At 32.4% G+C, this 25,265-nt stretch overlaps 2 protein-coding genes across 2 annotated transcripts; one reads left to right on the plus strand and one right to left on the minus strand.

Moving 5' to 3' along the window:
• Positions 1 to 3,210: 3,210 nt before the first annotated feature.
• Positions 3,211 to 10,536, minus strand: LOC111417864 (phenylalanine--tRNA ligase alpha subunit). Its single transcript, XM_023050256.2, has 2 exons — positions 9,534 to 10,536; positions 3,211 to 3,912 (listed from the first exon to the last, which is right to left on the minus strand). Exons 1-2 carry the CDS (start codon positions 10,445 to 10,447, stop codon positions 3,345 to 3,347), a joined length of 1,482 nt encoding a protein of 493 aa, XP_022906024.2. The 5' UTR covers positions 10,448 to 10,536; the 3' UTR covers positions 3,211 to 3,344.
• Positions 10,537 to 14,723: 4,187 nt separating this feature from the next.
• LOC139429285 (uncharacterized) lies at positions 14,724 to 24,791 on the plus strand. The gene is made up of 2 exons (XM_071194935.1): positions 14,724 to 14,808; positions 21,655 to 24,791. Coding segments are annotated over exons 1-2 (1,947 nt in total). The 5' UTR covers positions 14,724 to 14,806; the 3' UTR covers positions 23,600 to 24,791.
• The last annotated feature ends 474 nt before the right edge of the window (positions 24,792 to 25,265 follow it).

Genomic DNA, 25,265 nt, shown 5'->3' on the forward strand with positions numbered 1-25,265 from the left:
TTAGATACGTTTTGAATATTTTAGTCACATTTTGATCATTTTAGACAGTTTTAAACAATTTTAGACAAGTTAATTGTAGACGAAGTAGATAATTTTAGACAAATTTTGCGCTTTTAAATAATTTTGGACAAGTTTACATAATTTTAGATACGTTTTGAATATTTTAGCCAGATTTTGATCATTTTAGACAATTTTAAACAAGTTTAGACAAATTAATTGTAGACGAAGTAGATAATTATAGACAAATGTTGCACTTTTAAATAATTTTGAACAAGTTTTCATAATTTTAGATACGTTTTGAATATTTTTGCTACATTTTGATCATTTTAGACAGTTTTAAACCACTTTAAACAGGTTAATTGTAGACGAAGTAGATAATTTTAGACAAATCTTGAGCTTTTAAATAATTTTGAACAAGTTTACATAATTTTACATACGCTTTGAATATTTTAGCTACATTTTGATCATTTTAGACAGTTTTGAACAAGTTTGGACAAGTTAATTGTAGACGAAGTAGATAATTTTAGACAAATTTTGCGCTTTTAAATAATTTTGGACAAATTTACATAATTTTAGATGCGTTTTGAATATTTTAGCCACATTTCGATCATTTTAGACAGTTTTGAACAACTTTAGACAAATTAATTGTAGACGAAGTAGATAATTTTTGACAAATTTTCCGCATTGAAATAATTTTGAACAAGTTTACATAATTGTAGATACGCTTTGAATATTTTAGCCACATTTTGATCATTTTAGACAGTTTTGAACTATTTTGGACAAGTTAATTGTAGAGGATATAGATAATCTTAGACAAATTTTGCGGTTTTAAATAATTTTGAACAAGTTTACACAATTTTAGATACGTTTTGAATATTTTAGCTACATTTTGATCATTTTAGACAGTTTTGAACTATTTTGGACAAGTTAATTGTAGACGAAGTAGATAATTTTAGACAAATTTTGCGCTATTAAATAATTTTGAACATGTTTACGTAATTTTAGATACGTTTTGAATATTTTAGCCACATTTTGATCATTTTAGACATTTTTGAACAACTTTAGACAAGTTAATTGTAGACGAAGTAGATAATTTTAGACAAATTTTGCGCTTTTAAATAATTTTGGACAAATTTACATAATTTTAGATGCGTTTTGAATATTTTAGCCACATTTCGATCATTTTAGACAGTTTTGAACAACTTTAGACAAATTAATTGTAGACGAAGTAGATAATTTTTGACAAATTTTCCGCATTGAAATAATTTTGAACAAGTTTACATAATTGTAGATACGCTTTGAATATTTTAGCCACATTTTGATCATTTTAGACAGTTTTGAACTATTTTGGACAAGTTAATTGTAGAGGATATAGATAATCTTAGACAAATTTTGCGGTTTTAAATAATTTTGAACAAGTTTACACAATTTTAGATACGTTTTGAATATTTTAGCTACATTTTGATCATTTTAGACAGTTTTGAACTATTTTGGACAAGTTAATTGTAGACGAAGTAGATAATTTTAGACAAATTTTGCGCTATTAAATAATTTTGAACATGTTTACGTAATTTTAGATACGTTTTGAATATTTTAGCCACATTTTGATCATTTTAGACATTTTTGAACAACTTTAGACAAGTTAATTGTAGACGAAGTAGATAATTTTAGACAAATTTTGCGCTTTTAAATAATTTTGGACAAATTTACATAATTTTAGATGCGTTTTGAATATTTTAGCCACATTTCGATCATTTTAGACAGTTTTGAACAACTTTAGACAAATTAATTGTAGACGAAGTAGATAATTTTTGACAAATTTTCCGCATTGAAATAATTTTGAACAAGTTTACATAATTGTAGATACGCTTTGAATATTTTAGCCACATTTTGATCATTTTAGACAGTTTTGAACTATTTTGGACAAGTTAATTGTAGAGGATATAGATAATCTTAGACAAATTTTGCGGTTTTAAATAATTTTGAACAAGTTTACACAATTTTAGATACGTTTTGAATATTTTAGCTGCATTTTGATCATTTTAGACAGTTTTGAACTATTTTGGACAAGTTAATTGTAGACGAAGTAGATAATTTTAGACAAATTTTGCGCTATTAAATAATTTTGAACATGTTTACGTAATTTTAGATACGTTTTGAATATTTTAGCCACATTTTGATCATTTTAGACATTTTTGAACAACTTTAGACAAGTTAATTGTAGACGAAGTAGATAATTTTAGACAAATTTTGCGCTTTTAAATAATTTTGAACAAGTTTACATAGTTTTAGATACGTTTTGAAAATTTTAGCCACATTTTGATCATTTTAGACAGTTTTGAATAAGTTTGGACAAGTTAATTGTAAACGAAGTAAATAATTTTAGACAAATTTTGCGCTTTTATGTAATTTGGAACAAATTAACATAATTTTGGATACGTTTTGAATATTTTAGCTACATTTTGATCGTTTTAGACAATTTTGAACAACTTTACACAAGTTCATTGTAGACGAAGTAGATAATTTTAGACAAATTTTGCGCTTTTAAATAATTTTTAACAAGTTTACATAATTTTAGATACGTTTTGAATATTTTAGCCACATTTTGATCATTTTAAACATTTTTGAACACCTTTAGACAAGTTAATTGTAGACAAAGTAGATAATTTTAAACAAATGTTGCGCTTTTAAATAATTTTGAACAAGTTTACATAATTTTAGATACGTTTTGAATGTTTTAGCCACCTTTTGATAATTTTAGACAGTTTTGAACAAGTTATTTGTAGACGAAGTAGATAATTTTAGACAAATTTTGCGCTTTTAAGTAATTTTGAACAAGTTTATATAATTTTAGATACGTTTTGAATATTTTAGCCACATTTTGATCATTTTAGACAGTTTTGAATAACTTTAGACAAGTTAATTGTAGACGAAGTAAATAATTTTAGACAAATTTTGTGTTTTTAAGTAATTTTGAACGAGTTTACATCATTTTTGATTGGATTTTGTGGAAAATGACTAAAATTCGTACGGATTGATTTAATACCATCTCCAGTTTCCGTAACTTTTGAAAGTTTTTCATTAAAGCGTTCATTGAATTTAATTTCTTGAAAATTATCGGAATTACTCATATTGGGAGAAAAAAAATCCAAACACCAACAAAATAATAGAACCAGTCAAAATTCTTCTAAAATAACAATAAAACGAACAATTATTTAAATTTATAATTTTCATTTCAAAAGCAACAACAATAATTACAAAAAAAAAATTCAAAGTTTTATTAAAAAATGCAAATTATAAATATTAACCCATATATTTTTATTGTTTAAATATAAACGTCAAATTTATTTATCTAATCTACAAATTGGACTATTTTGGACCATCATTAAATCAACTTTTGGCCCCACTAAGTCTCTAATATTATTATATCCATATTTAATCATAGTCGGTCTTTCTAAAGATAACCCCCAAGCTAAAACCCTAACATCCTCAGGCAAACCCATCGGGAGTAACATTTCCGGCCTAAAAATTCCTGAGTTTCCAATCTCGATCCATTTCCCCAAACCTTTATGGAAACAAAAAATTTCCATGCTTGGCTCAGTATAAGGATTATAAGCAGGTTTAAATTCTAATTCGGTAATTCCTAATTTTTTAAAGAACTCGGTGAAAACCCCGATAAGATCACCAAGAGTTAAATTGTAATCAGCAATAACCCCTTCAACTTGATGAAATTCAGCTAAATGTGTTGCATCTAAAGTTTCGTTACGAAAAACTCTATCAATACTGAAAAATTTTACGGGGTGGAATTCTTTTTCTTGACCTAAATTATAAAGCATTCTTGCGCTCACTGCTGTGGTATGGGTTCGTAAAAGATTTTTTTGTGCTTCAGACAGTTCCCAATCGTATCGGTACCTAAAATAAAATCAAATTAGTTAATAAAATTATTTTAGTTACTAAATTTGGTATAATTCAAGAATCATCATGTCGCTTAAATTAAATTATCGACAGGAAATCACTCAAATAAGCCGTTAGAAATAAAAAAGAAGGGTGGAAAAGTGTAAAACTTACCGAAAAATCATTTTAAAGTTTCGACGTGACGTCACTTTTTGTAGTTGGGGCAAAACCCGAAACTTTCAAGTTATAGGTGTAGTGTTAATTCTAGTTTTACACTATCACTAGAAGTAACACAAGATCTAGAACTAGAAATATTCGGGTTTTGCTGCACGTCTCTCAAGACGGCTAAACCCGAATGATTCTAGTTCTAGATCTAGTGTTAGTTGTAGTGATATTTCTAGTACTGCATTAGCGCAATGCAATACTAAAACTAACACTAGACCAAGAACTAGAAATATTCGGGATTAGCCGCACGTCTCTCAAGACGGTTAAACCTGAATAATTCTAGTTCTAGTGTTAGTTCTAGTGATAGTGATAATGCAATACTAAAACTAACACTAGACCAAGAACTAGAAATATTCGGGTTTAGCCGCACGTTTCTCAAGACGGCTAAACCCGAATGATTCTAGTTCTAGGTCTTGTGTTAGTTCTAATGCAAAACTAACACTAAACCGAAAACTAGAAACATTCGGATTTAGCCCCACGTCTCTGAAGACGGCTAAACCCGAATGATTCTAGTTCTAGGTCTTGTGTTAGTTCTAGTGATAGTGTAATACTAGAACTAATATTAGACCTAGAACTAGAAACATTCGCGTTTAGCCGCACGTCTTTCAAGACGATAGACCTAGTATTGCGCTATCACTAGAACTAACACTACACCAAGAACTAGAAACATTCGGGTTTAGCCGCACGTCTCTCAAGACGGCTAAACCCGAATGATTCTAGTTCCAGGTCTAGTGTTAGTTTAATTCTGGTTTAGCCGTCTTGAGAGACGTGCGGCTAAACCTGAATGTTTCTAGTTCTTGGTCTAGTGTTAGTTCTAGTTCTTCACTATCACTATAACTAACACAAGACCTAGAATCATTCGGGTTTAGCCGTCTTGGTAGACGGGCGGCTAAACCCGAATATTTCTAGTTCTTGGTCTAGTGTTAGTTCTAGTATTGCATTAGCACTATTATTAGAACTAACACTAGACCTGGAACTAGAATCATTCAGGTTTAGCCACACGTCTCTCAAGACGGCTAAACCCGAATGATTCTGGTTCTTGGTCTAGTGTTAGTTCTAGTGATAGTGCTAGTGTAAAACTAGCTTAATTCAATACAAATATGCAACATAGTGATATCTTATATTAACTACCGCTATCTATCACTGTCACTAGAACCTAAACCGGTTTAGCCGTCTTGAGAGACGTGAGGCTAAATCCGAATGTTTCTAGTTTTCGGTCTAGTGCTAGTTTTAGTTTTGCACTAGAACACAAGACCTAGAATCACTCGGATTTAGCCGTCCTGAGAGACATGGGGCTAAACCAAAATGTTTTTAGTTCTCGGGCAGTGGTAGGTAACAGAGACCTGCATGAATAGTTTCATTCGCCAAAATGAAACATTCACAGAAAAATGAATGGTGAATCAACACTAAGACATCAAGAGCACGCTGAAAAGTAACACACGATTTGCTGAATATGCTGCAGTGTTGTTCTACAACATCATGCAGTAAGCGTCTCTCTCATGTCTAACGAAAAGCAGCGAATGGTTAAAAGTATTCGTGAATCATTTAAAATGATTCATTGCCTCACGTACACAGTAGTGCTTTTGTATACAGTCGTTGTTACTTTAATACCAAACATCTCGCAAATAAAGTAATATTAAATTGAATTTAAGACACAATTTAGATTTATCCAAAGTTATCTAAATTTGGCTAAACTTATACAAAATTATCTAAAATATTCAAAACGTATCTAAAATTATCTGTTTGTTGAAAATTATTTAAAAGCGCAAAATTTGTCTAAAATTATCTACCTCGTCTACAATTAACTTGTCTAAAGTTGTTCAAAGCTGTTTAAAATGATCAAAATGTGGCTAAAATATTCAAAACGTATCTAAAATTATGTAAACTTCTTCAAAATTACTTAAAAGCACAAAATTTGTCTTAAATTATCTACTTCGTCTACAATTAACATGTCTAAAGTTGTTCAAAACTGTCTAAAATGATCAAAATGTGGCTAAAATATTCAAAACATATCTAAAATTATGTAAACTTGTTCAAAATTATTTAAAAGCGCACAATTTGTCTAAAATTATCTACTTCGTCTACAATTAATTTGTGTAAACTTGTTCAAAACTGTCTAAAATGATCAAAATGTGGCTTAAATATTCGAAACGTATCTAAAATTATGTAAACTTATTGAAATTTACATAAAAGCGCAAAATGTGTCTAAAATTATCTACTTCGTCTACAATTAACCTGTTTAAAGTTATTCAAAACTGTCTAAAATGTGGCTAAAATATTCAAAACGTATCTAAAATTATGTAAACTTGTTCAAAATTATTTAAAAGCGCAACATTTGTCTAAAATTATCTACTTCGTCTACAATTAATTTGTCTAAACTTGTTCAAAATTGTCTAAAATGATCAAAATGAGGCTGAAAGATTCAAAACGTATCTAAAATTATGTAAACTTGTTCAAAATTATTTAAAAGTGTAAAATTTGTTTAAAATTATCTACTTCGTCTACAATAAAGTCATCCAAACTTGTTCAAAACTGTCCAAAATGATCGAATGAGTGATTTTGAACAAAAAGATATATGAAAGACATCCCTCGTCTTTCATATATCTTTTTGTTCAAAATCCTTTATTCTCCAAGTTAAAGCCCTTTAAAGTTAAGGGAAAAAAACTGCAACTTTCTTATCTTTTGACATTTTACAACTAATAATGCTGAGATCAATTTGACATAACTCCATTTCTTTAACTAACAATAATCAATCTGTATTAATTCGCAAAATTTGTCTAAAATTTTTGTTTAAATTTGTTTAACACGTTCGCTGCCACGTCCACCCAAATGGGTGGACACGGCGTTATTGGCAAGACTATTAAATTCACTTTGGCAGCTAACGTGTTAAACTTGTTCAAAACTGAGAAATGTTATAAAATTACCTAAAATGATCAAATTGAATACACAAAAATATCTGAAATTGTCAAAATGTGTCTAAAATTATCTACATTCCCTTGAATAATCCTTTTCCAATGTGATGCTGTATCAAAAATGACTTTACGTAGTAATAGTAAATACTTTTATCACGAAAAAACCGTTAACAATTTTTGAATTAAACCTTAAAAATCTTATAATGTAAAAGATATGAAAGATAATAAAAGCTCTGTTTACGTACTTAATACACATTTTTGCGATTTTAAATAATTAGATAAGTTTACATTACATAATCAACATTAAATGATTTTGGACAAATTTTGAGCTTTTAAATAATTTTAAACTAATTTTGGAATATTTCTGATAATTTTTAGGCAACTTTGTACAAGTTACTTTGTGCAATTTTTCAGCAAAATTTTAATACGTTATACGGAAACTTTTCGAATGTCTATTTCGCGAATGATATTAAACCATTCCCTGGTTTTGAATGAGCACGGCACTACATGATTCGCGGTTCTATTGACGAATGAAAGAAACATAGTAACAGCGAATCGATTAATATGATTCACTATGACTGAACCATTCGCTGCAGGTCTCTGGTAGCACTAGTTAGCATAAGATATCACTATGTTGTGTATTTTTATTGAACTAAACCCGAATGTTTCTAGTTCTAGATCTAGTGTTAGTTCTAGTTTTACACTAGCGATATTACTAGAACTAACAAAATACCTAGAACTAGAATCATTCGGGTTTAGCCGTCTTCAGAGACGTGGGGCTAAATCCGAATGTTTCTAGTTTTCGGTTTAGTGTTAGTTTTGCATTAGAACTAACACAAGACTTAGAAATAGAATCAGTCGGGTTTAGCAGTCTTGAGAGACGTGCGGCTTAAGCCGAATGTTGCTAGTTCTAGGTCTTGTGTTAGTTCTAGTGATAGTGCTAGTGTAAAATTGGAACTAACACTAGACCTAGAACTAGAAGTGTAAAATTGGAACTAACACTAGACCTAGAACTAGAATCATTCGGCTTTAGCCGTCTTGAGAGACGTGGGGCTAAACCCGAATGTTTCTAGTTCTAGGTCTTGTGTTAATTCTAGTGATAGTGTAAAACTAGAACTAATACAATAGACATTTGGGTTTAGCTGCACGTCTCTCAAGACGATTAAACCCAAATGATTCTAGTTCTAGGTCTTGTGTTAGTTCTAGTAATAGTGCTAGTGTAAAACTAGAACTAACACTAGACCTAGAACTAGAAACATACAGGTTTAGCAATGCGTCTCTTAAGATGGCTAAGCTTGAAGGTTTCTAGTAGTAGGTCTAACGTTAGTTCTAGTGACAGTGGGTTTAGCTAAAATCCCTAGATTATCAAAATACCGCGGTTCATGAAGCCTGTGTATTCGAACCATTCCATAGAAAATAGTTTCGTAAAATTTCAACTGTCTAAACAAAAACTTCGCACTAAAAATGAAACGCATATAGCGCCATCTATTGGGGATATTTTGGAATTATTCATCTAAGAACAGAGCCACTAGAATACAGATTGGATTGGATTTATATACAAAAGCGCCAACCACAGCATAACTGTTTGGAGCCACTATGTGGCTCCAATTAACGTTCCGACTGGTTGGGAATTCCTCAGATGCAATTACCTATGACAATTACACCTGTCAAATAATGATGCCACATTTGAATATCACTGCATCATATGACATGTGAGATTGCATCTGACGAACTTCCAACCAGTTATAACGTTAACTGAAACAAAGTTATAATGTCAATTATAATCTACTTATTTAATCATACCATTATTACTTTACTATACTCTTACCAAAAAATCACTTTAAAATGACGTTTTCATCTGTCATTCTGAACAAACTTCAACTTTTAAAATTCTTAGTGGCAAATATAAGACGAATTGGAATCTAAACTTTTTAAATTAAAAGAATGATACTGGTAATAATTGTTATTACTGTCTCTCATCATTCCCACTATTAATAATAAAATTGTTAGTTTAATTAAATTATTTCAGTATAGACGCTAATGCCATCTGACGGGGGGATTTTGACATACAATCAGTCCCAAGTTCTCCTATTTACAAAAAGTCCACGTGTAATAATGTCGTCTTGTTGTCTTTGGAGTTGCAAAAATAGCAGTAAGATAGGCTTTCGACTTTTCATAGTACCACAAGAAGAAAAAAAAGGAAATTTGGTGTAATATTATCAACAGAACGAAATAGTTTTAAATTTCCCGCTTGACATTCGAGCCAAAATGGCGGCAAACCGCGGTACTTTAATAATCTAGGGACTTTAGGTTTAGCCTTGCGTCACAAAACGTGACGTCACATCGAAATTAACGTGATTTTTTGGTATTTTCTACACTTTTCCGCACTTTCTTTTTACTTTTAACGTGTCTTTTGGGTCATTTCACATTGATTAAAAAAAAATCGTCGATTTTTAAGCCACAATATGAAGATTCTTGAATTTTTCTCTAAATTTAATTTACCCAATAGAACCATAACCCCCGTTACTGTGAACCTCCTTAACTTTTTTTAAATAATCCATAGGAAATTTCGTAGTTATTTGTGGATCGGATATGAAAAAGGTATCATGTGCATCTCGTGCAGGATGTTGTTGCGGTTGAAACAAAGCGTCAAAATTCCAAAAAGAACTCTCGATATACTTGTTAGTAGGCATCTCTGAGAATCCCATTTCTAAGAATATTTGGCGAAATTCCGATCGGACCTTAAGTAAAGGGTGTAGATATCCAGATTCGGGTGGAACACCCAAAGCATCTAAATTATAATCTTTGAATTTTAGGTTTTTCCAACTTCCTGTACTCAACATTTCCCAAGTTAAATCAGTTTCTAATTTAGCTAAAGTTGTTGTAAATTCAGGCCCTCTTTTTAATAAGTAATATTTAATTGTATTTTCTTGCACTAATTTCCGCTTTTTAAACTCTTGTTTTAAGCTATCGGTGATTTCTGAACAATTATTTTGGGAAATTTGAATAAGATGGTCTCGTACTGTATCAATAATTTCGGGGATTTTCTTTTTAGCGATTGGTTGACCAGAGCTTTTATCAACTAAAATCCATCCTGAAGACATCGCTTTACTAAACCCAATCTTTCCATTTGGTAAATTCATCAATTCCTTTTGATTAATTCCATCTTCGGGTATTGCATTATAAATTACAGCTTCATGACTTCCATTTTTAACAAACAACACACCCTCTTCTGTTAAACCCAACGTTTTATCACTTAAAGGATCGGCAATGACTAAATCCCCGTATGTTTGAATACTTTTTAGGGCCCCAATTACTTTTTGATGGTCTTCTTTAAAAACGGTCGCTAATTTTAACGTGGTTACCTCATCGTTTTCTGAGATATATTGAAGAATTTTTTCACTTAAACTTGCCATTTCTTTTATTAATGATTTGCCGGGTTAAAATTGATTTTTAACCTGACGCAATATGTCAAAAAGTTAGGTTATATATACGTGTCAATTGAAGTTAGCCATATTTAAAGTGTAATATGGGTTGCCTAATATATAGAATAAGTAAAAATTTAAACAATTTTTATTGTTATTACTCAATTTATACTTTTATTTTCACCTATACGCATAAACTACTCCTTAAATTACCATAGTATATAAATTAATATTAACCCTACAGAGAATACGTGGTTAAAATGTTACAGCAAAACACATACAGTGGTACAATAAAGTCTACATACACCCCAGAAAATCATAATATCTCAGCTCCTGAAATGTAATTCAATGAAATTTTTAAACGAAGGATATTAGAAGTGTGTATTATTGTAATATTTTACATAAATATGTATAACTTATTATTTATAATGAAAAACACAAAACATAATCATATTTTTAACTCAAAAAAGTCTACATACAGTTATAACACGGCTCTATGTTTTATTTGTAAACATCATAGTTGCTGTAGTTTGCGTTTTATTTCTACTAACATTGTTGCCATAGCAGTATACTAACATAAATAGTGTAATTAGGACTCCTCACAACAATCAGCTAACAATGGAAGCTAAACGAAAAGAAATACCCTATGCAGTGCGAAATATCATAATTCACAATCATCAATTGAAATCGCAAAAATAGTTAGTAAAAGTCGCTCTTCGATCCAGACAGTAATTCGAAATTATAAGGAACGTCAGTCAATCGAAAATAAACCAAGAAGTGGCCGGCCACGTAAACTGACTGCTAGAGATAAGCGATCAATTTTAAAAACAATCAACGAGCAGCCGACAACAACTGCGGTTGAAATAACCAAATCATTCGCGGCATCAAGGTCTATAATCATAAATGCGGAAACAGTTAGACTGGTGTTACGAAGTGAAGGCTATAACAGTAGAGTTCCAAGAAAAAAGCCGTTTATATCCGAAATAAATGCGAAAAAAAGAGTCGATTTTGCTAAATTACATGAGCAAAAGAATACTACTTTCTGGCGTACCGTTGTATTTTCAGACGAAAGCAAGTTCAATATTTTCGGCTATGATGGCAAAGCAAATGTATGGAGAAAGAAAAACGAAGAAATGAATAAGAAAAACTTGAAAGCCACAGTAGAGCATGGCGGAGGAAATGTAATGGTATGGGGTTGTATGTCAAAAACGACTTAAAAGCTGCACTATTACAGGAATGGAAGACTATTTCACCTGAAATTACAGCTAATTTAGTTGGTTCTATGCCTCGACGATTAGCAGCAGTTCTTGCTGCCAAAGGAGGACCTACCAAATTTGGAAAATTTGGGAGGACCTTCGTTTAAAAATTTCATTGAATTACATTCCAGGAGCTAAGATATTATGATTTTCTGGGGTGTATGTAGACTTTATTGTACCACTGTAAGTCATAGTCATAGGCCTGTCAGGACCCTACGTATCCAATGTAGGGTTAAAAAAGAGATTCACGGGTTAACGGGGAAGCAATAAAAAAAGGAACAGTATACCTAACCTAATAGCATCTTTAAAAATTTCTTGCCATTTCTTTTATTAAGACTATTCTTTTTCGGGATCGAACCTATTGGCAAGTTGTTAATGGTAGCACTTTGGAATCGAAGGATGTTACGAAAAACTTTTAAAATAAAAGTTGTAGCAAATTTTATTGTTAACAATATTGCTCTCTTGCACTTTCGCTCTTAGATACGTCAATATCGAGATAAATATGAAAATTTGATGAATTTGTTGCTTTTTCAAGTTATTAAAGGTAACACTTGAGAATCGGAGCTTGCTATAAGAAAACTTTTATAACAAAAATTGTTGCAAATTTTATTGTTAACAATATTGCTCTCTTGCACTTTTGCTCTTAGATACGTTAATATCGAGATAGATACGAAAATATGAAAATTTTATGAATTTGTAGCTTTTTCAAGCTATTAAAGGTAAAACTTGGGAATCGGATCATGCTATAAGAAAACTTTTATAACAAAAATTGTTGCAAATTTTATTGTTAACAATATTGCTCCCTTGCATTTTTACTCTTAGATGCGTCAATATCGAGATAGATACGAAAATATGAAAATGTTATGAATTTGTTGCTCTTTCAAGTTATTAAAGATAACACTTGAGAATCGGAGCTTGGTATAAGAAAACTTTTATAACAAAAATTGTTGCAAATTTTGTTGTTAACAATATTGCTCTTTTGCACTTTTGCTCTTAGATACGTCAATATCGAGATAGATACGAAAATATAAAAATGTTATGAGTTTGTAGCTTTTTCAAGCTATTAAAGGTAAAACTTGGGAATCGGATCATGCTATAAGAAAACTTTTATAACAAAAATGGTTGCAAATTTTATTGTTAACAATATTGCTCTCTTGCACTTTTACTATTAGATGCGTCAATATCGAGATAGGTACGAAAATATGAAAATTTGATGAATTTGTAGCTTTTTCAAGCTATTAAAGGTGAAACTTAGGAATCGGATCATGCTATAAGAAAACTTTTATAACAAAAATTGTTGCAAATTTTGTTGTTAACAATATTGCTCTCTTGCACTTTTGCTCTTAGATACGTCAATATCGAGGTAGATACGAAAATATGAAAATTTGATGAATTTGTTGCTTTTTCAAATTATTAAAGGTAAAACTTGGGAATCGGATCATGTTACAAAAAAACTTTTATAACCAAAATTCTTGCAAATTTTATTGTTAACAATATTGCTCTCTTGCACTTTTGCTCTTAGATACGTCAATATCGAGGTAGATACGAAAATATGAAAATTTGATGAATGAGGAATCGCAGCATGTTACAAAAACACTTTTAGCGCAAAAGTTGTAGCAAATTTTATTGTTAACAGTATTGCTTTCTTGCACTTTAGCTCTTAAATGCGTGAATATCTATTTTGACAATATTTTGAACCATTTTCAAATTAGGAAGGGCCTCGCTACTATGCGTCAAAAGTTGTAATACATTTTCCGAAGGTACTAAAACGTTAAAAAATAACGAAAATTTTTTTTTTTTCAAAAATTATAAGCGATCGTGAAAAATTTTTAAGTAAAAGTTATGTGAAATTATGCTGTATACCCAACTCAAAAAAAAATTATAGATTTAAAAAAATAGCGAAATTTGTACTCACATCCGGTATAACCGGAAGTACAAAGAGAATGATTTCATGTCGCAATAATCCGTTTTAACGGCCTAATTATGCATTCTAAATGGTTTTCTTATATCACTAATAAAAAAAAATATGGAGGTGAGCCACTTCTGAGGGACACCCGGTATATCAACGATCTGGCAACGTTGCTCGAGCGACATTGCCATATCCCCAGTAAACAAGAAACATCTGTGAAACATTTCAATTTTAACATACAATGAATTAAATGAAACATTTTACAACTACGTTTCATATACGTGACAGATACGATTGTTACGAAACGTATCTAAAGATATGTATCAAATACATTTCAGTAGGAATATTTATGAAATATCATTAAAATATGTAGCAGAAACATTTCATTTGAAACATTTCTCTACAAATGTGTCTGAAACATGTCTGAATATCTTCATCAGCGCCTGTGAACGTATGCGCATGTTCCAGGACGCGGTGACTCATCAGCGTCTTGTCACGACTTGTTCTATTGTGTGTTTTGTTCTGTTCAGTTCTGTTCTCAGTTCCTTCGAATCGTTTTGTATATATCTGTTCTGTGGCTCGAATATTGGTTTAGAATGGCGCAGGTAAGTTTCGTATAAGTTTTTTTATATATCATCACTAGGTTTAGTTATTTTTAAATTTATCTGAAAACATTCTTGTTTAAAATGGTGGCTTAAATCTTGTGATTGAATTTAACCGAAGAATATTATATTGACATAAAGTTATTCGTTAACCAACGTGATGTATTCGCTGCGACGGCGATTGTTACGCTTGATAATGTTGTCGCCAAGTCGACACGGCGGCAAATAAACATGCACAAACGTGCCCAAACCGACGTTTTCAACTGTCAGGTGACAACGACAAAAACCGTGGGTGTAGCGATACTTTCGCGTCGGTCTGGGTATGTTTGTAACAAGTCAGAAAAGATATCTATATTTAATTCGGGGAAGTACAGAAATATTTTGGGAGTGGGGACAACGGATGAGGGACTCGCGAAAAGAGCAGGCAGACAGAAGAAGTTAGAGAGAGTGTGGTCGAGAGTTAGAGTAGAGGCATGGGTAAAGTGTGGAAGTGAAAAGTGGAAAAAGACTAAAAGAAATTAAAAGAGAAAAATAAGAGAAGAAAGTAGAGAAGAAAAAGGTGTCAATCAACCCAAAAACCATTATGTGAGTACGAGATAGAAATAATTACTGTTTTTTTTTTTGTTTATTTTATTTGCGTTTAAAAGAAATTAAATTAAAGTATCTCATTAATTAATTCAAAGTTTTTATTGATCTTTTGTATTTTGTTTATTGACATCCGCCGCTTGATCCTTTCCCCATTGTCTTTTGACACACTTAACCACGTTACGAGGCTCCTATAAAGAGTGGACCCGAGGAGAATACCCTTCTCCGAGAATATACTCGGGGGCCTCTTACCACCTCACGCTCGGGGGTGGTAACATATTTGGTGGCAGCGGGGTGGGATGTGTGTTGAAGCGGTGTGGGATGTGTGTTGAAGACGGGTGGAGACGTGTTAACGGTGAGATGTATGTAAAAATATGGGAAATTCCCCTTTATTCAAATTAAAATTAATCCCAACAACATAGATTTGGTTATGTAAAAATCGAAATTATTTTCATTGTTATTTTGTGTCGGTCATTTGAGTTAAAATAGAGCTTCAAATCTTTTTTTTTTAATGAGATAGAGAGAGAAAGGTAGTATTTTTGCTAAAACAAATTTATCATATTATAAACTGAGATCCAGACGGTCTGAGCTGTTCCAGCGTATCGCACTTTAGAAATCGCGAAATCATCAAGTTGCGAATTACTCTTGATAACGGACCCCTTTATAAAATTTTTATTTTGCAAATACCATATACTTACATTTTATTTAAGTTTTATTCGAACTAAAAACCAAAATAATGGCTACAAATACAGATGAAAAACCTATCGTAAAAGTTGAAATGCCTAAACCATCATTAGCATCTATTTTAAATTCAATTGAAAATTTTACTGGTAAAGAGAACGTTAAACATTTTTTTGAACGAGTAGAACAGAGAGCAAGTTTAGATAACATTGGAGACGAAGACTTAATTAAAATCGTGCGATGTAGACTAACGGGAGACGCATTCAGTTACTATAAAAGCGAATCAAATTTATCAACAAATGAAATAACATATAAGCAATTCAAACAAAAATTTATTACAAAATTTTCGAAATTGAAAATACCAGGTCAGGCTCAACTAATTTTGTCAAGATGTATACAGGGCCGTAACGAAACTATCAGTCAATTTCTCACGCGACTAAAATTAATTGGACAGGAGGTATTAGAAGAGGATTTAATTGACGCTTCACAGGCGGAACGGGAGGGTATAATTAAAAAACATAACAATATTCTATTGACGCAATTTAGAATGGGAATAAAACGGGAAATTTCTAAGATTATTGGAGTTTTGCTGATGCGAGAGAGTGATTTAACACTCGATAAAGCCGCAGAAATAGCGAGTCAAGAAGAATTGAACCAGATGATGACGGAAAATACAATTAACTACTGTTCACATAGTTATTATTCTGAATATGCTTGTAATTTCTCTCAAGAAGGTGTTTCTAAATCTCAGCCTCATTCAACTGCACCACGGGTTAGTTTTAATAAACCAAATTTTAAACCACAGCAATTCGATAAAAAGAATCGCCCATCCATTTCATATCATTCATCATTTTCTAAACCTTTCGAATCTAACTCAACAAAACCTGATTTTAAATATAATCATAAATCAAATAATGTGTGCTATAAATGTTATCAACCGGGACATTTTTCTGGGAATTGTCGGAATGAGGTTGTCTGTAGATTTTGTAAAAAAACGGGTCACGTAGAAGTTAAGTGTTGGAAAAAGAATAACCAATCAAGGGGACAAGTCGGTACGAGTAACCATACTACTCGATCCCATACTCAGTTTAACCATCAAAATGGAAATATAAGAAATGAATCACGCAAACCAAATGAAACACAAAATTTTATAAGAACGGGAACCAGTCATTTAAACCTAAATGCCACCTCGTATGTACCCCAATCCGAGGGAAAATGTTAAATCCAGGGGTAAATGATCAGATTACAAATAAAAACGCAATAGTAAAATCAGTTAGCAGTGCCATAAATTCAGAGGCAGACAAATCCATAATTTTTTTAACAATGGGGTGTACAAAATTATCATTTTTGATTGATTCGGGTTCAGCAGTATCGTTATTGAAGGAGGAGAGTTTACTCCGGACTAAAATTAATTACCACTTAGATTTGCAGCAACATATAACTTTGAAAGGTATCACGGGAAATGAAATAGAAGGAGTAGGATTTTCTTTGTTAGATTTTAGGGTGAAAAACAAGAAATTTAATATTAATTGTGTGATTTGTAAAAATATTGCCATTGAAACCGATGGGATAATCGGATGCGACTTCCTAATTAGCAATCAAGCTATTCTTGATTATAATCAGGGAATTTTGAAGTTAGGACATATTCACTTGAAATTGATCATGACATCATCAAAAAGACAAAAATCTTCTACTGCGCATGGGAACTGTTTACAAAATGACATGAATATGAGCGAGAAAAGCAACTGCCAAACACAAATTATGAAAACTCCCTCTCCAGTTTTAACTAAAAGTTTCCCATTTAAGGTGTTAACATCGAAAAATGAAGAACTATTATTTTCCGATAAATCTTCGGAATTGGGTTTTGGTTTGTCAAATGGGGGCGATAAACAAAAGATAGCGAATAAAGAAAATATGGAAAAGGTTGGAGTAATGCAAACACAAACGAAGGATCATCGAGAGAAAGAAAAGGACACGGAGAGATCATCGTCATCTGGACCAAAGATGATTGGTGATACAGAACGAACAGTTGGTCCCTGTTCGGCTCTGTTGATGGAGGCTTTAGAAATTCCGGGACGATGTGAGGTTGTTTGTGAAGCTTTACAAAACCAATGGGAAAAAGATGAAGAAGTTATCATTGAACCAATTGATACGGGTGTTTATGGGTCAATGTCAGCAAGAGTTGTAACAAGGGTAAATAAAAATCAACGGGTTCCGGTGCGCCTGATCAACGTCACCGAGAAACCATTAATGTTGAATAAGGGAACAAGTGTTGGAATTATTACGCGCGTAAATAAAATTGATATTGAACACAAAGGAGATGAGAATTCATCAGCTGGGATTTGGGAAGAGGTACCTCAACTTGAAAATGTAAATGGTGTAAATAGCACTACTCATAAAAGGGAGAAAATGTATGGAAATTACAGGGAATACGAAGAGAAAATATCGAAAAATATTGTAGAAAATTGGGATATTCTTGAAGATAAGGGTAATTTATTTGATGCGCCGAGGGATTATAGCTTGGCACATTGTGTGAGTGAAGATTTGAAAATGGGAGCAGGAATCGCTGCTGAAGTCAAAGAGAAATTTATGGGAATAAAAGAATTAAATAAACAGAATCCAAAAGTGAGAGATGTTTTGTATTTAAGACGAGATGGAAGGTATATTTTGTACCTTATTACTAAAAGAAAATATTTTTATAAACCAACTTACGAAGATTTGTTTTATACCTTGGGAAAATTAAGGGAATTTTGTGAGAAAAATAATATTCATAAATTAGCCCTACCAAAGATTGCTTGTGGGTTAGATGGGTTAAAGTGGGACAGAGTTATCAATATGATCAGATGGATATTTAAAGGATCAAATATTTGGGTGAGAATTTATCATCTTAATGGATTGGATAGGGATGTGAACCCTTATTCAGTTCGTGTAATAGATACTGGAATTGAAAACGCGGAGGATGACATACAAAAGTTATTTGATTTAAATCATTTGAAAGGTGAAGATAAACGGTTATTATTAAAATTGTTAATTGAGTACAAAGATATCTTTTTATTTGGAAATAATAAATTGGGAACTGCTAATGGCGTGAAACATAGAATTGTTACAGAGGCTTGTCATCCAATTGCAAAACCACCATACCGAGTACCACATAGTCAAAGGGAAATTTTAAATAAAGAAATAAGCAAAATGCTTGACGAAGGAGTGATTGAAGAGTCGCAATCACCTTGGTCAGCACCTGTTGTTATGGTACCGAAAAAGTCTGATAATGGAAAACAAGAAGTTCGAGTATGTATTGACTACCGAGGGTTAAATTCAGTCACTAAGAGGGATTTCTATCCGTTACCTAACCTGAACGAAACAATAGATAGATTGGGAAGTTCTACCATATTTACAACACTAGACCTTGCTTCTGGGTATTGGCAAGTGGAAATAGAAGAAGAAGATCAAGAAAAAACCGGATTTAGTACGCCAGAAGGGCACTATCATTGTAAAAAGATGCCATTTGGTCTGGTCAATGCGCCCAGTACCTTTCAACGGTTAATGAATACCAATTTATCGGGATTAACGGGGAGTAAGTGTTTAGTTTATTTAGACGACGTTATAGTATTCAGTGGGAACGAAATAATTGAACATCTAAACAGACTGAAAGAAGTGTTTGAAAGAATTAGAAGGGCAAATTTGAGATTAAAACCAAGTAAATGCAAGTTTTTACTATCCGAAACCAAATATTTGGGTCACGTTATTTCAAACGAAGGAATCAAACCAGATGCAGAAAAAGTTCAAGCTGTACTTAATTATCCTAAACCAAAAACTGTAAAAGATATTCGGGCATTTTTAGGATTAGCAGGATTTTATAGGCGGTTTATTGAAAGTTATTCAGCAATTGCTAAACCTTTAACGGCATTAACAAAAAAGGATCAACCTTTTATTTGGGGAGAAGAACAGGAAAAATCATTTACTTTACTTCGGAAATCTTTGTGTGATAAACCTGTTTTACACTATCCTGATTTCACACAACCTTTTTATCTAACCACGGATGCTTCGGGAATAGCAATAGGAGCTATACTAAGTCAAAAAGTTGGAGGACATGAAAAACCTGTGGCATATGCCAGTAGGCAACTACAAAAAGCAGAAATGAATTACTCCACTACAGAAAGAGAATGCTTGGCGGTGATATGGGGCGTTAAACATTATCGGGTATATTTGTTTGGAAAACATTTTAAAATCATAACAGATCATCGACCATTAAAATGGTTATTGTCAATCAAAGATCCAAGCTCACGTTTAGCCCGATGGGCATTAACGCTAGCAGAATACGACTTTGAAATAACACATCGACCAGGACGATTACACGGAAACGCTGATGCGTTATCCAGAGTGCAAATAGAGGCAGGAGTAAATTCTTTAACCACCGAAGAGATAAAAACAATAGCAGATAAACAGAAGGAGGATTGTTTTGCTAAAACTATTATTGCAAGAATTGAAAACGATCCAAAGTATTTAGATTTCTTTATTGACGAAGAGGGGATACTATATAAAACAAAACAACAGAATGAAAGATACCATAGATTAGTAGTACCAACGGAATTAAGAAAAGAAATTATGTATCAATGTCATGACTTGCCGTATGCTGGACATTTTGGAGTCGATAAAACCAAGTCTCAGGTGAAGCAAAAGTACTATTGGAAAAATATGGGCGACGATATAAAAAGCTACTGTGACAAATGTTTAGCCTGTAACAAACGGAAAAGTTCGTCACATTTAAAACCAGCTCCATTACAATTATTTACGCCAGCACAGGAACCATTTGAAAGGGTATCAATGGATATCGTAGGACCATTGCCGATCACCTACAATGGAAATAAATATATACTCACGGTTCAAGATTATTTTACGAGATACACCGAAGCGATCCCATTGCAAAATCAGAAGGCTGAGACAGTGGCGAAAGCTTTTGTGGTGCATGTGATTACGCGGCATGGGACTCCAAAGGTATTACTTACCGATCAAGGCACAAATTTCATGTCGAAATTAATGGACGAAGTATGTAAATTACTACAAATCAAAAAGATTCGCACTACTCCATATCATCCACAAACGAATGGCATGATTGAGAGAATGCATCGAGTTTTAAAGGACTTACTATCTCATGTGGTAGATGATAAACAAAAAGATTGGGACGATTGGTTGCCATATGTAATGATGGCTTACCGAAACAACGTACATTCTACTACCGGAGAGTCTCCATACTTTTTACTTCACGGAAGGGATATGAATCTACCCTACGAACTTTATACCAAACCAGATCGTTATCGATATGATTATGACGACAATTACGTATCCGAACTGCTGGAACGATTACATCAATCGTATCAGTTTGTGAGAAGTCATGAGGTCAAAGCTAAAAATAAACAATTAGTTCAATTTAATAAAAGGGCTAAAGAGAAAAATCTGGAACTAGGTGACAAAGTATTATTATATAATCCAGGGATCAAAACTGGAGTAAATTTAAAGTTAAGTAAACCATGGGTAGGACCATACCGAATAATAGGACAAACAGGTCCAGTAAACTTTAAAATAAAGGAAATTAATGGTTCAAAAGTCGAATTAGTACATTCGAATCGTATAAAACTCTATAAGGGAGATGTTGAAGAAAAGAGAAAGAAAGAGTCAGATACTAAAGACCTAGAGAACAACAAATTGAGTTTTGATATAGAAGAACCTATGTGGTATGATTGGAAAGTATTTCCGGACCAAAATAACGAAGACGGAGGGGAAGATCTGTTAGAAGAACAGACAGCTCAGAGTATAGTGGAATACGTTCCAGAAGAAAATATAGAAGATACTAACCTCGAAACAACTGAACCAGGGAATGATACAACGGTTCAAAGAGAAGAAAACACTGGGCATTCATATCTTACCAGAAGTAGAGGTGATGTACCAGAATTGCCATGGGTATTACCGAAAAGAATTTAATAATTTTTATGTATACATTTTGTTGGTTGTTTTCATTGATTATTATTAATAAGGTTTTATCTATCTAGACATAGTATATTGTTAAGGCTTCGAATATTAATACATAGATATAATACGTTTTCTTGGGATTTATAGATTTATAGGAGTATAATTGTTTGAATACATTAATAAAATATATATTTTCAGGTTCTATTTAACTAGTTGGCTACTGATTTTTACGGGGATGTATATAAAGGGTTTAATTGTATACGATTGTCGGGGACCATCTACCAACATTACAGCAGTGTCGCTTCACGATGTGGCACCCTGTCCATCTCCGCAAACAAACTACACCGAGAAGAAAATAAATGTCCGAGTGATTCAGAAAAATGACTATTCCAAAATAAAAGTAAAAACTTGTCTTATAGAAGTAACACGGTTGATAAGATATTGTGGTATGAATAGTCATGTTAGTGATGTCCACCAAGGGTTGATGAAAACCATCAGGCCAATTGGACGAGATGAGTGTCGAAAACTTCATAATACTGGTACTTATATAGGATATTCAGGGAATGTTATTTCTAATATAAAAGTAAATGCCACAACATCTGCATCAATTACCGTTGCTGGGAAGTTATCTATGAACGGAGATTGTGAAGGAACAGTTTATACAGAAAATGGTCAGACATGGTCTAGGGTAGTTGTTACTGCAGCTGTTACATTTATGTTAAAAGAATATTATGCCACTATCGCTTTGGATTCTAATGAAATATCATTGATGGGAGGAGTTACATGTCCATTTGTAGATGGATACTGTATGGATGTTGAAGCAGGTGAAACTATTTGGGATGAAATAGAACAAGGAGCTTGTAAGAAACGGCAATATTCAATTATTTATGAAGGTATTGGAACAGAAGTTTCAGTAAGTAGTCAGGATACAGTTGAAAATTATTTGGTTGTTGAGCAAGACGAATACATCTTTGCATTGAATCTACTAAGGAAGGGTATTGTATGTAACTATGAGGTTTGGGTTACCGAACATCCTCGATTACTAGTAACAAAATCTAAAAATGCTTTTTATCATTTAAATTCTAAAACTCATGACGTCAATAATATAAATCTGTTGACATATGTTAATTCAAAATTTATGTATATTGAAATTTCGTCAAAATTATTGTTTAGAGAGTTACATGTTCAAGCAGTATATCGAAGATGTTTAATAAAGAGAGAAGTATTGAGAAATAGATTGTTGATGGCACCTTTAAATACAAATGCTATTGCCAGTATTTTCAAGACTTCTCTGGGGTATATGGGAAGGGTTTTAGGGGAAGTTTTATACATCATTAAATGTGAACCAAAAATCGCAGAAGTGCGAAGGGTTGATAAATGCTATAATGAATTGCCGATACTGGTTAATAACAATGAGTCATTATTTATGGCTCCAATCACACATGTAGTGCAAGAGCATGCCGAAGAGATAATGTGCTCTCCGGTAGCTCCTTCACTATTTTACATAGAGAACCGATGGGTAGGATTTAGTCCATATCCCACAGTGTATAATTCTCCAGCTTCTTTAGAAATTAACGATGAAAATAATATAAAATTTAGTCCTATTCGAAATTTGGGAAGTGGAGGATTGTATACTCAAAATGAAATTGATAAGATTCAACATAATTTTCTGTTTGGATCCGAGCGTGATGCAATTACCTCATTTTTAGTCAATCGGGTTGCAGGTAGAACTGATGATTCAAACCAGTACGACACAACAAAATTATTTAGTTCAAAAGAAATTAAACGAATCGCTAAGTCGACACTAAGTTATGCTTGGGGTTGGTTTACCGATATTGGGATTTTTATGTCAGGATTTATGGGAATATACATAGCATTTATCATCCTAAAATATATTTGTTCAGTAATTTTAAATGGTTTTGTTTTATACCAGGCTCTGGGATGCGGATTTTCGATTATTGCCAGTTTTTGGACGACTTTAACTTCATGGTTTTTACATCGAAGTTATAATCACAAAGTATCAGATCCAGAGAACCAGGAAGATTTTGCACGAGTACAAGATGGTCATTCTGTTCAACCTACAGCACCCCATAGCAGTAAAGTGATGTATCCGGAAATCCATATTGTACAAGAGACGCCATGAATTTTCGATTAAATATGTCGTTACGTGTTTGTAACACAAAGACACTCTTATTGTTTGTAATTAGGTTAAGAAGTTATTGTTATGAAAAAGAAAAAAAATAATAATAATTCATTAAGAGAAAGTTAGGAAAGTTTGATACTCATCACCATGTGGAGGTAATAAGTTTTGAATAGTTTTTTTTTGAGTTGTTAAAAATTTTTAAATTTATGAACGAAGAGTTTTGATTTAAACAAAGGTTTGCATATTGAATAACGCAATATATCTTATCAAAATAATTCTCCGAAAAAGAAAAAAAAAATGCTGGGAAATGAAAAGGAAACGCCTTCCTTTCCTTAGAATGGATTAAAAAAAAAACAACTACGAAGGATGAAGCTGTTAGTTATCGGGCATGTCGTATGGAAAACGATACAGAAAAAGTAAAGACAGGAAAAGAAAAAAAAAATTACCACAAAACTTCGAAAGAAAGAAAAAAATACATATATATTAAAAAGTAAAGAAAAGAAAGAAAAAAACAAACAAAACAATATATATGTATATGTTATGAAGAAAAGCGAAAATTAAGTTACAACTGTAGTTGACACAGCCAGTTAACACTAATAGTAACGATGATGCTCTACAATGAAGAAAAAAAAAATCTTGAATAGATATATTGTTTGGGTAAAAACGTAAACGAGTATTGATAACATGTTGATGACCATGTTGATGAGTATTTAAGGCATTAGTTTTATAAACATATATGTACTTTATAAGAAAAAAAAAAAATATTTCAATTTCTTTTTGTAATAGAGTTAAGTTTATTTTGATGTTTAATTATGTATTGGATTTTTGATAAAATTGTTGATTGACACTTGGATTATACAAAATATTTCTGTTTTCTTTTTAAATAAGTTGTTGGTAATGCGTAACCAACATCTTAATTAAAGGGGGGAGTAATGTAACAAGTCAGAAAAGATATCTATATTTAATTCGGGGAAGTACAGAAATATTTTGGGAGTGGGGACAACGGATGAGGGACTCGCGAAAAGAGCAGGCAGACAGAAGAAGTTAGAGAGAGTGTGGTCGAGAGTTAGAGTAGAGGCATGGGTAAAGTGTGGAAGTGAAAAGTGGAAAAAGACTAAAAGAAATTAAAAGAGAAAAATAAGAGAAGAAAGTAGAGAAGAAAAAGGTGTCAATCAACCCAAAAACCATTATGTGAGTACGAGATAGAAATAATTACTGTTTTTTTTTTTGTTTATTTTATTTGCGTTTAAAAGAAATTAAATTAAAGTATCTCATTAATTAATTCAAAGTTTTTATTGATCTTTTGTATTTTGTTTATTGACATCCGCCGCTTGATCCTTTCCCCATTGTCTTTTGACACACTTAACCACGTTACGAGGCTCCTATAAAGAGTGGACCCGAGGAGAATACCCTTCTCCGAGAATATACTCGGGGGCCTCTTACCACCTCACGCTCGGGGGTGGTAACATGTTCATTTGCCGCGGCTTCGTGTTGACCTGGCGACATGGTCATGCGAAACAATCGCCGTTACAGAGAATAAATCGCGTTGGTTAAGGAGCAGTTTAAAACTTTTTCCATGACCGAATTCTAATTTAAACATACATTTTAGTGGCAGTTAGGAAGAGCTTCCATTTAACTGATAAAGAATATGAAGTGGTAGTAAGCA

The sequence above is a fragment of the Onthophagus taurus genome, chromosome 3, assembly GCF_036711975.1.
Source record: "Onthophagus taurus isolate NC chromosome 3, IU_Otau_3.0, whole genome shotgun sequence".
Classification (NCBI taxonomy): Eukaryota; Metazoa; Arthropoda; class Insecta; order Coleoptera; family Scarabaeidae; genus Onthophagus; species Onthophagus taurus.

Coding starts and splice junctions, on each gene's coding strand:
- LOC111417864 (XM_023050256.2), bottom strand. CDS start 10,447: ATGGCAAGTTTAAGTGAAAAAATTCTTCAATATATCTCAGAAAACGAT. Junction 3,913..9,533: donor GGGGGTTATGGTTCTATTGG/GTAAATTAAATT, acceptor ATTTTATTTTAG/GTACCGATACGATTGGGAAC.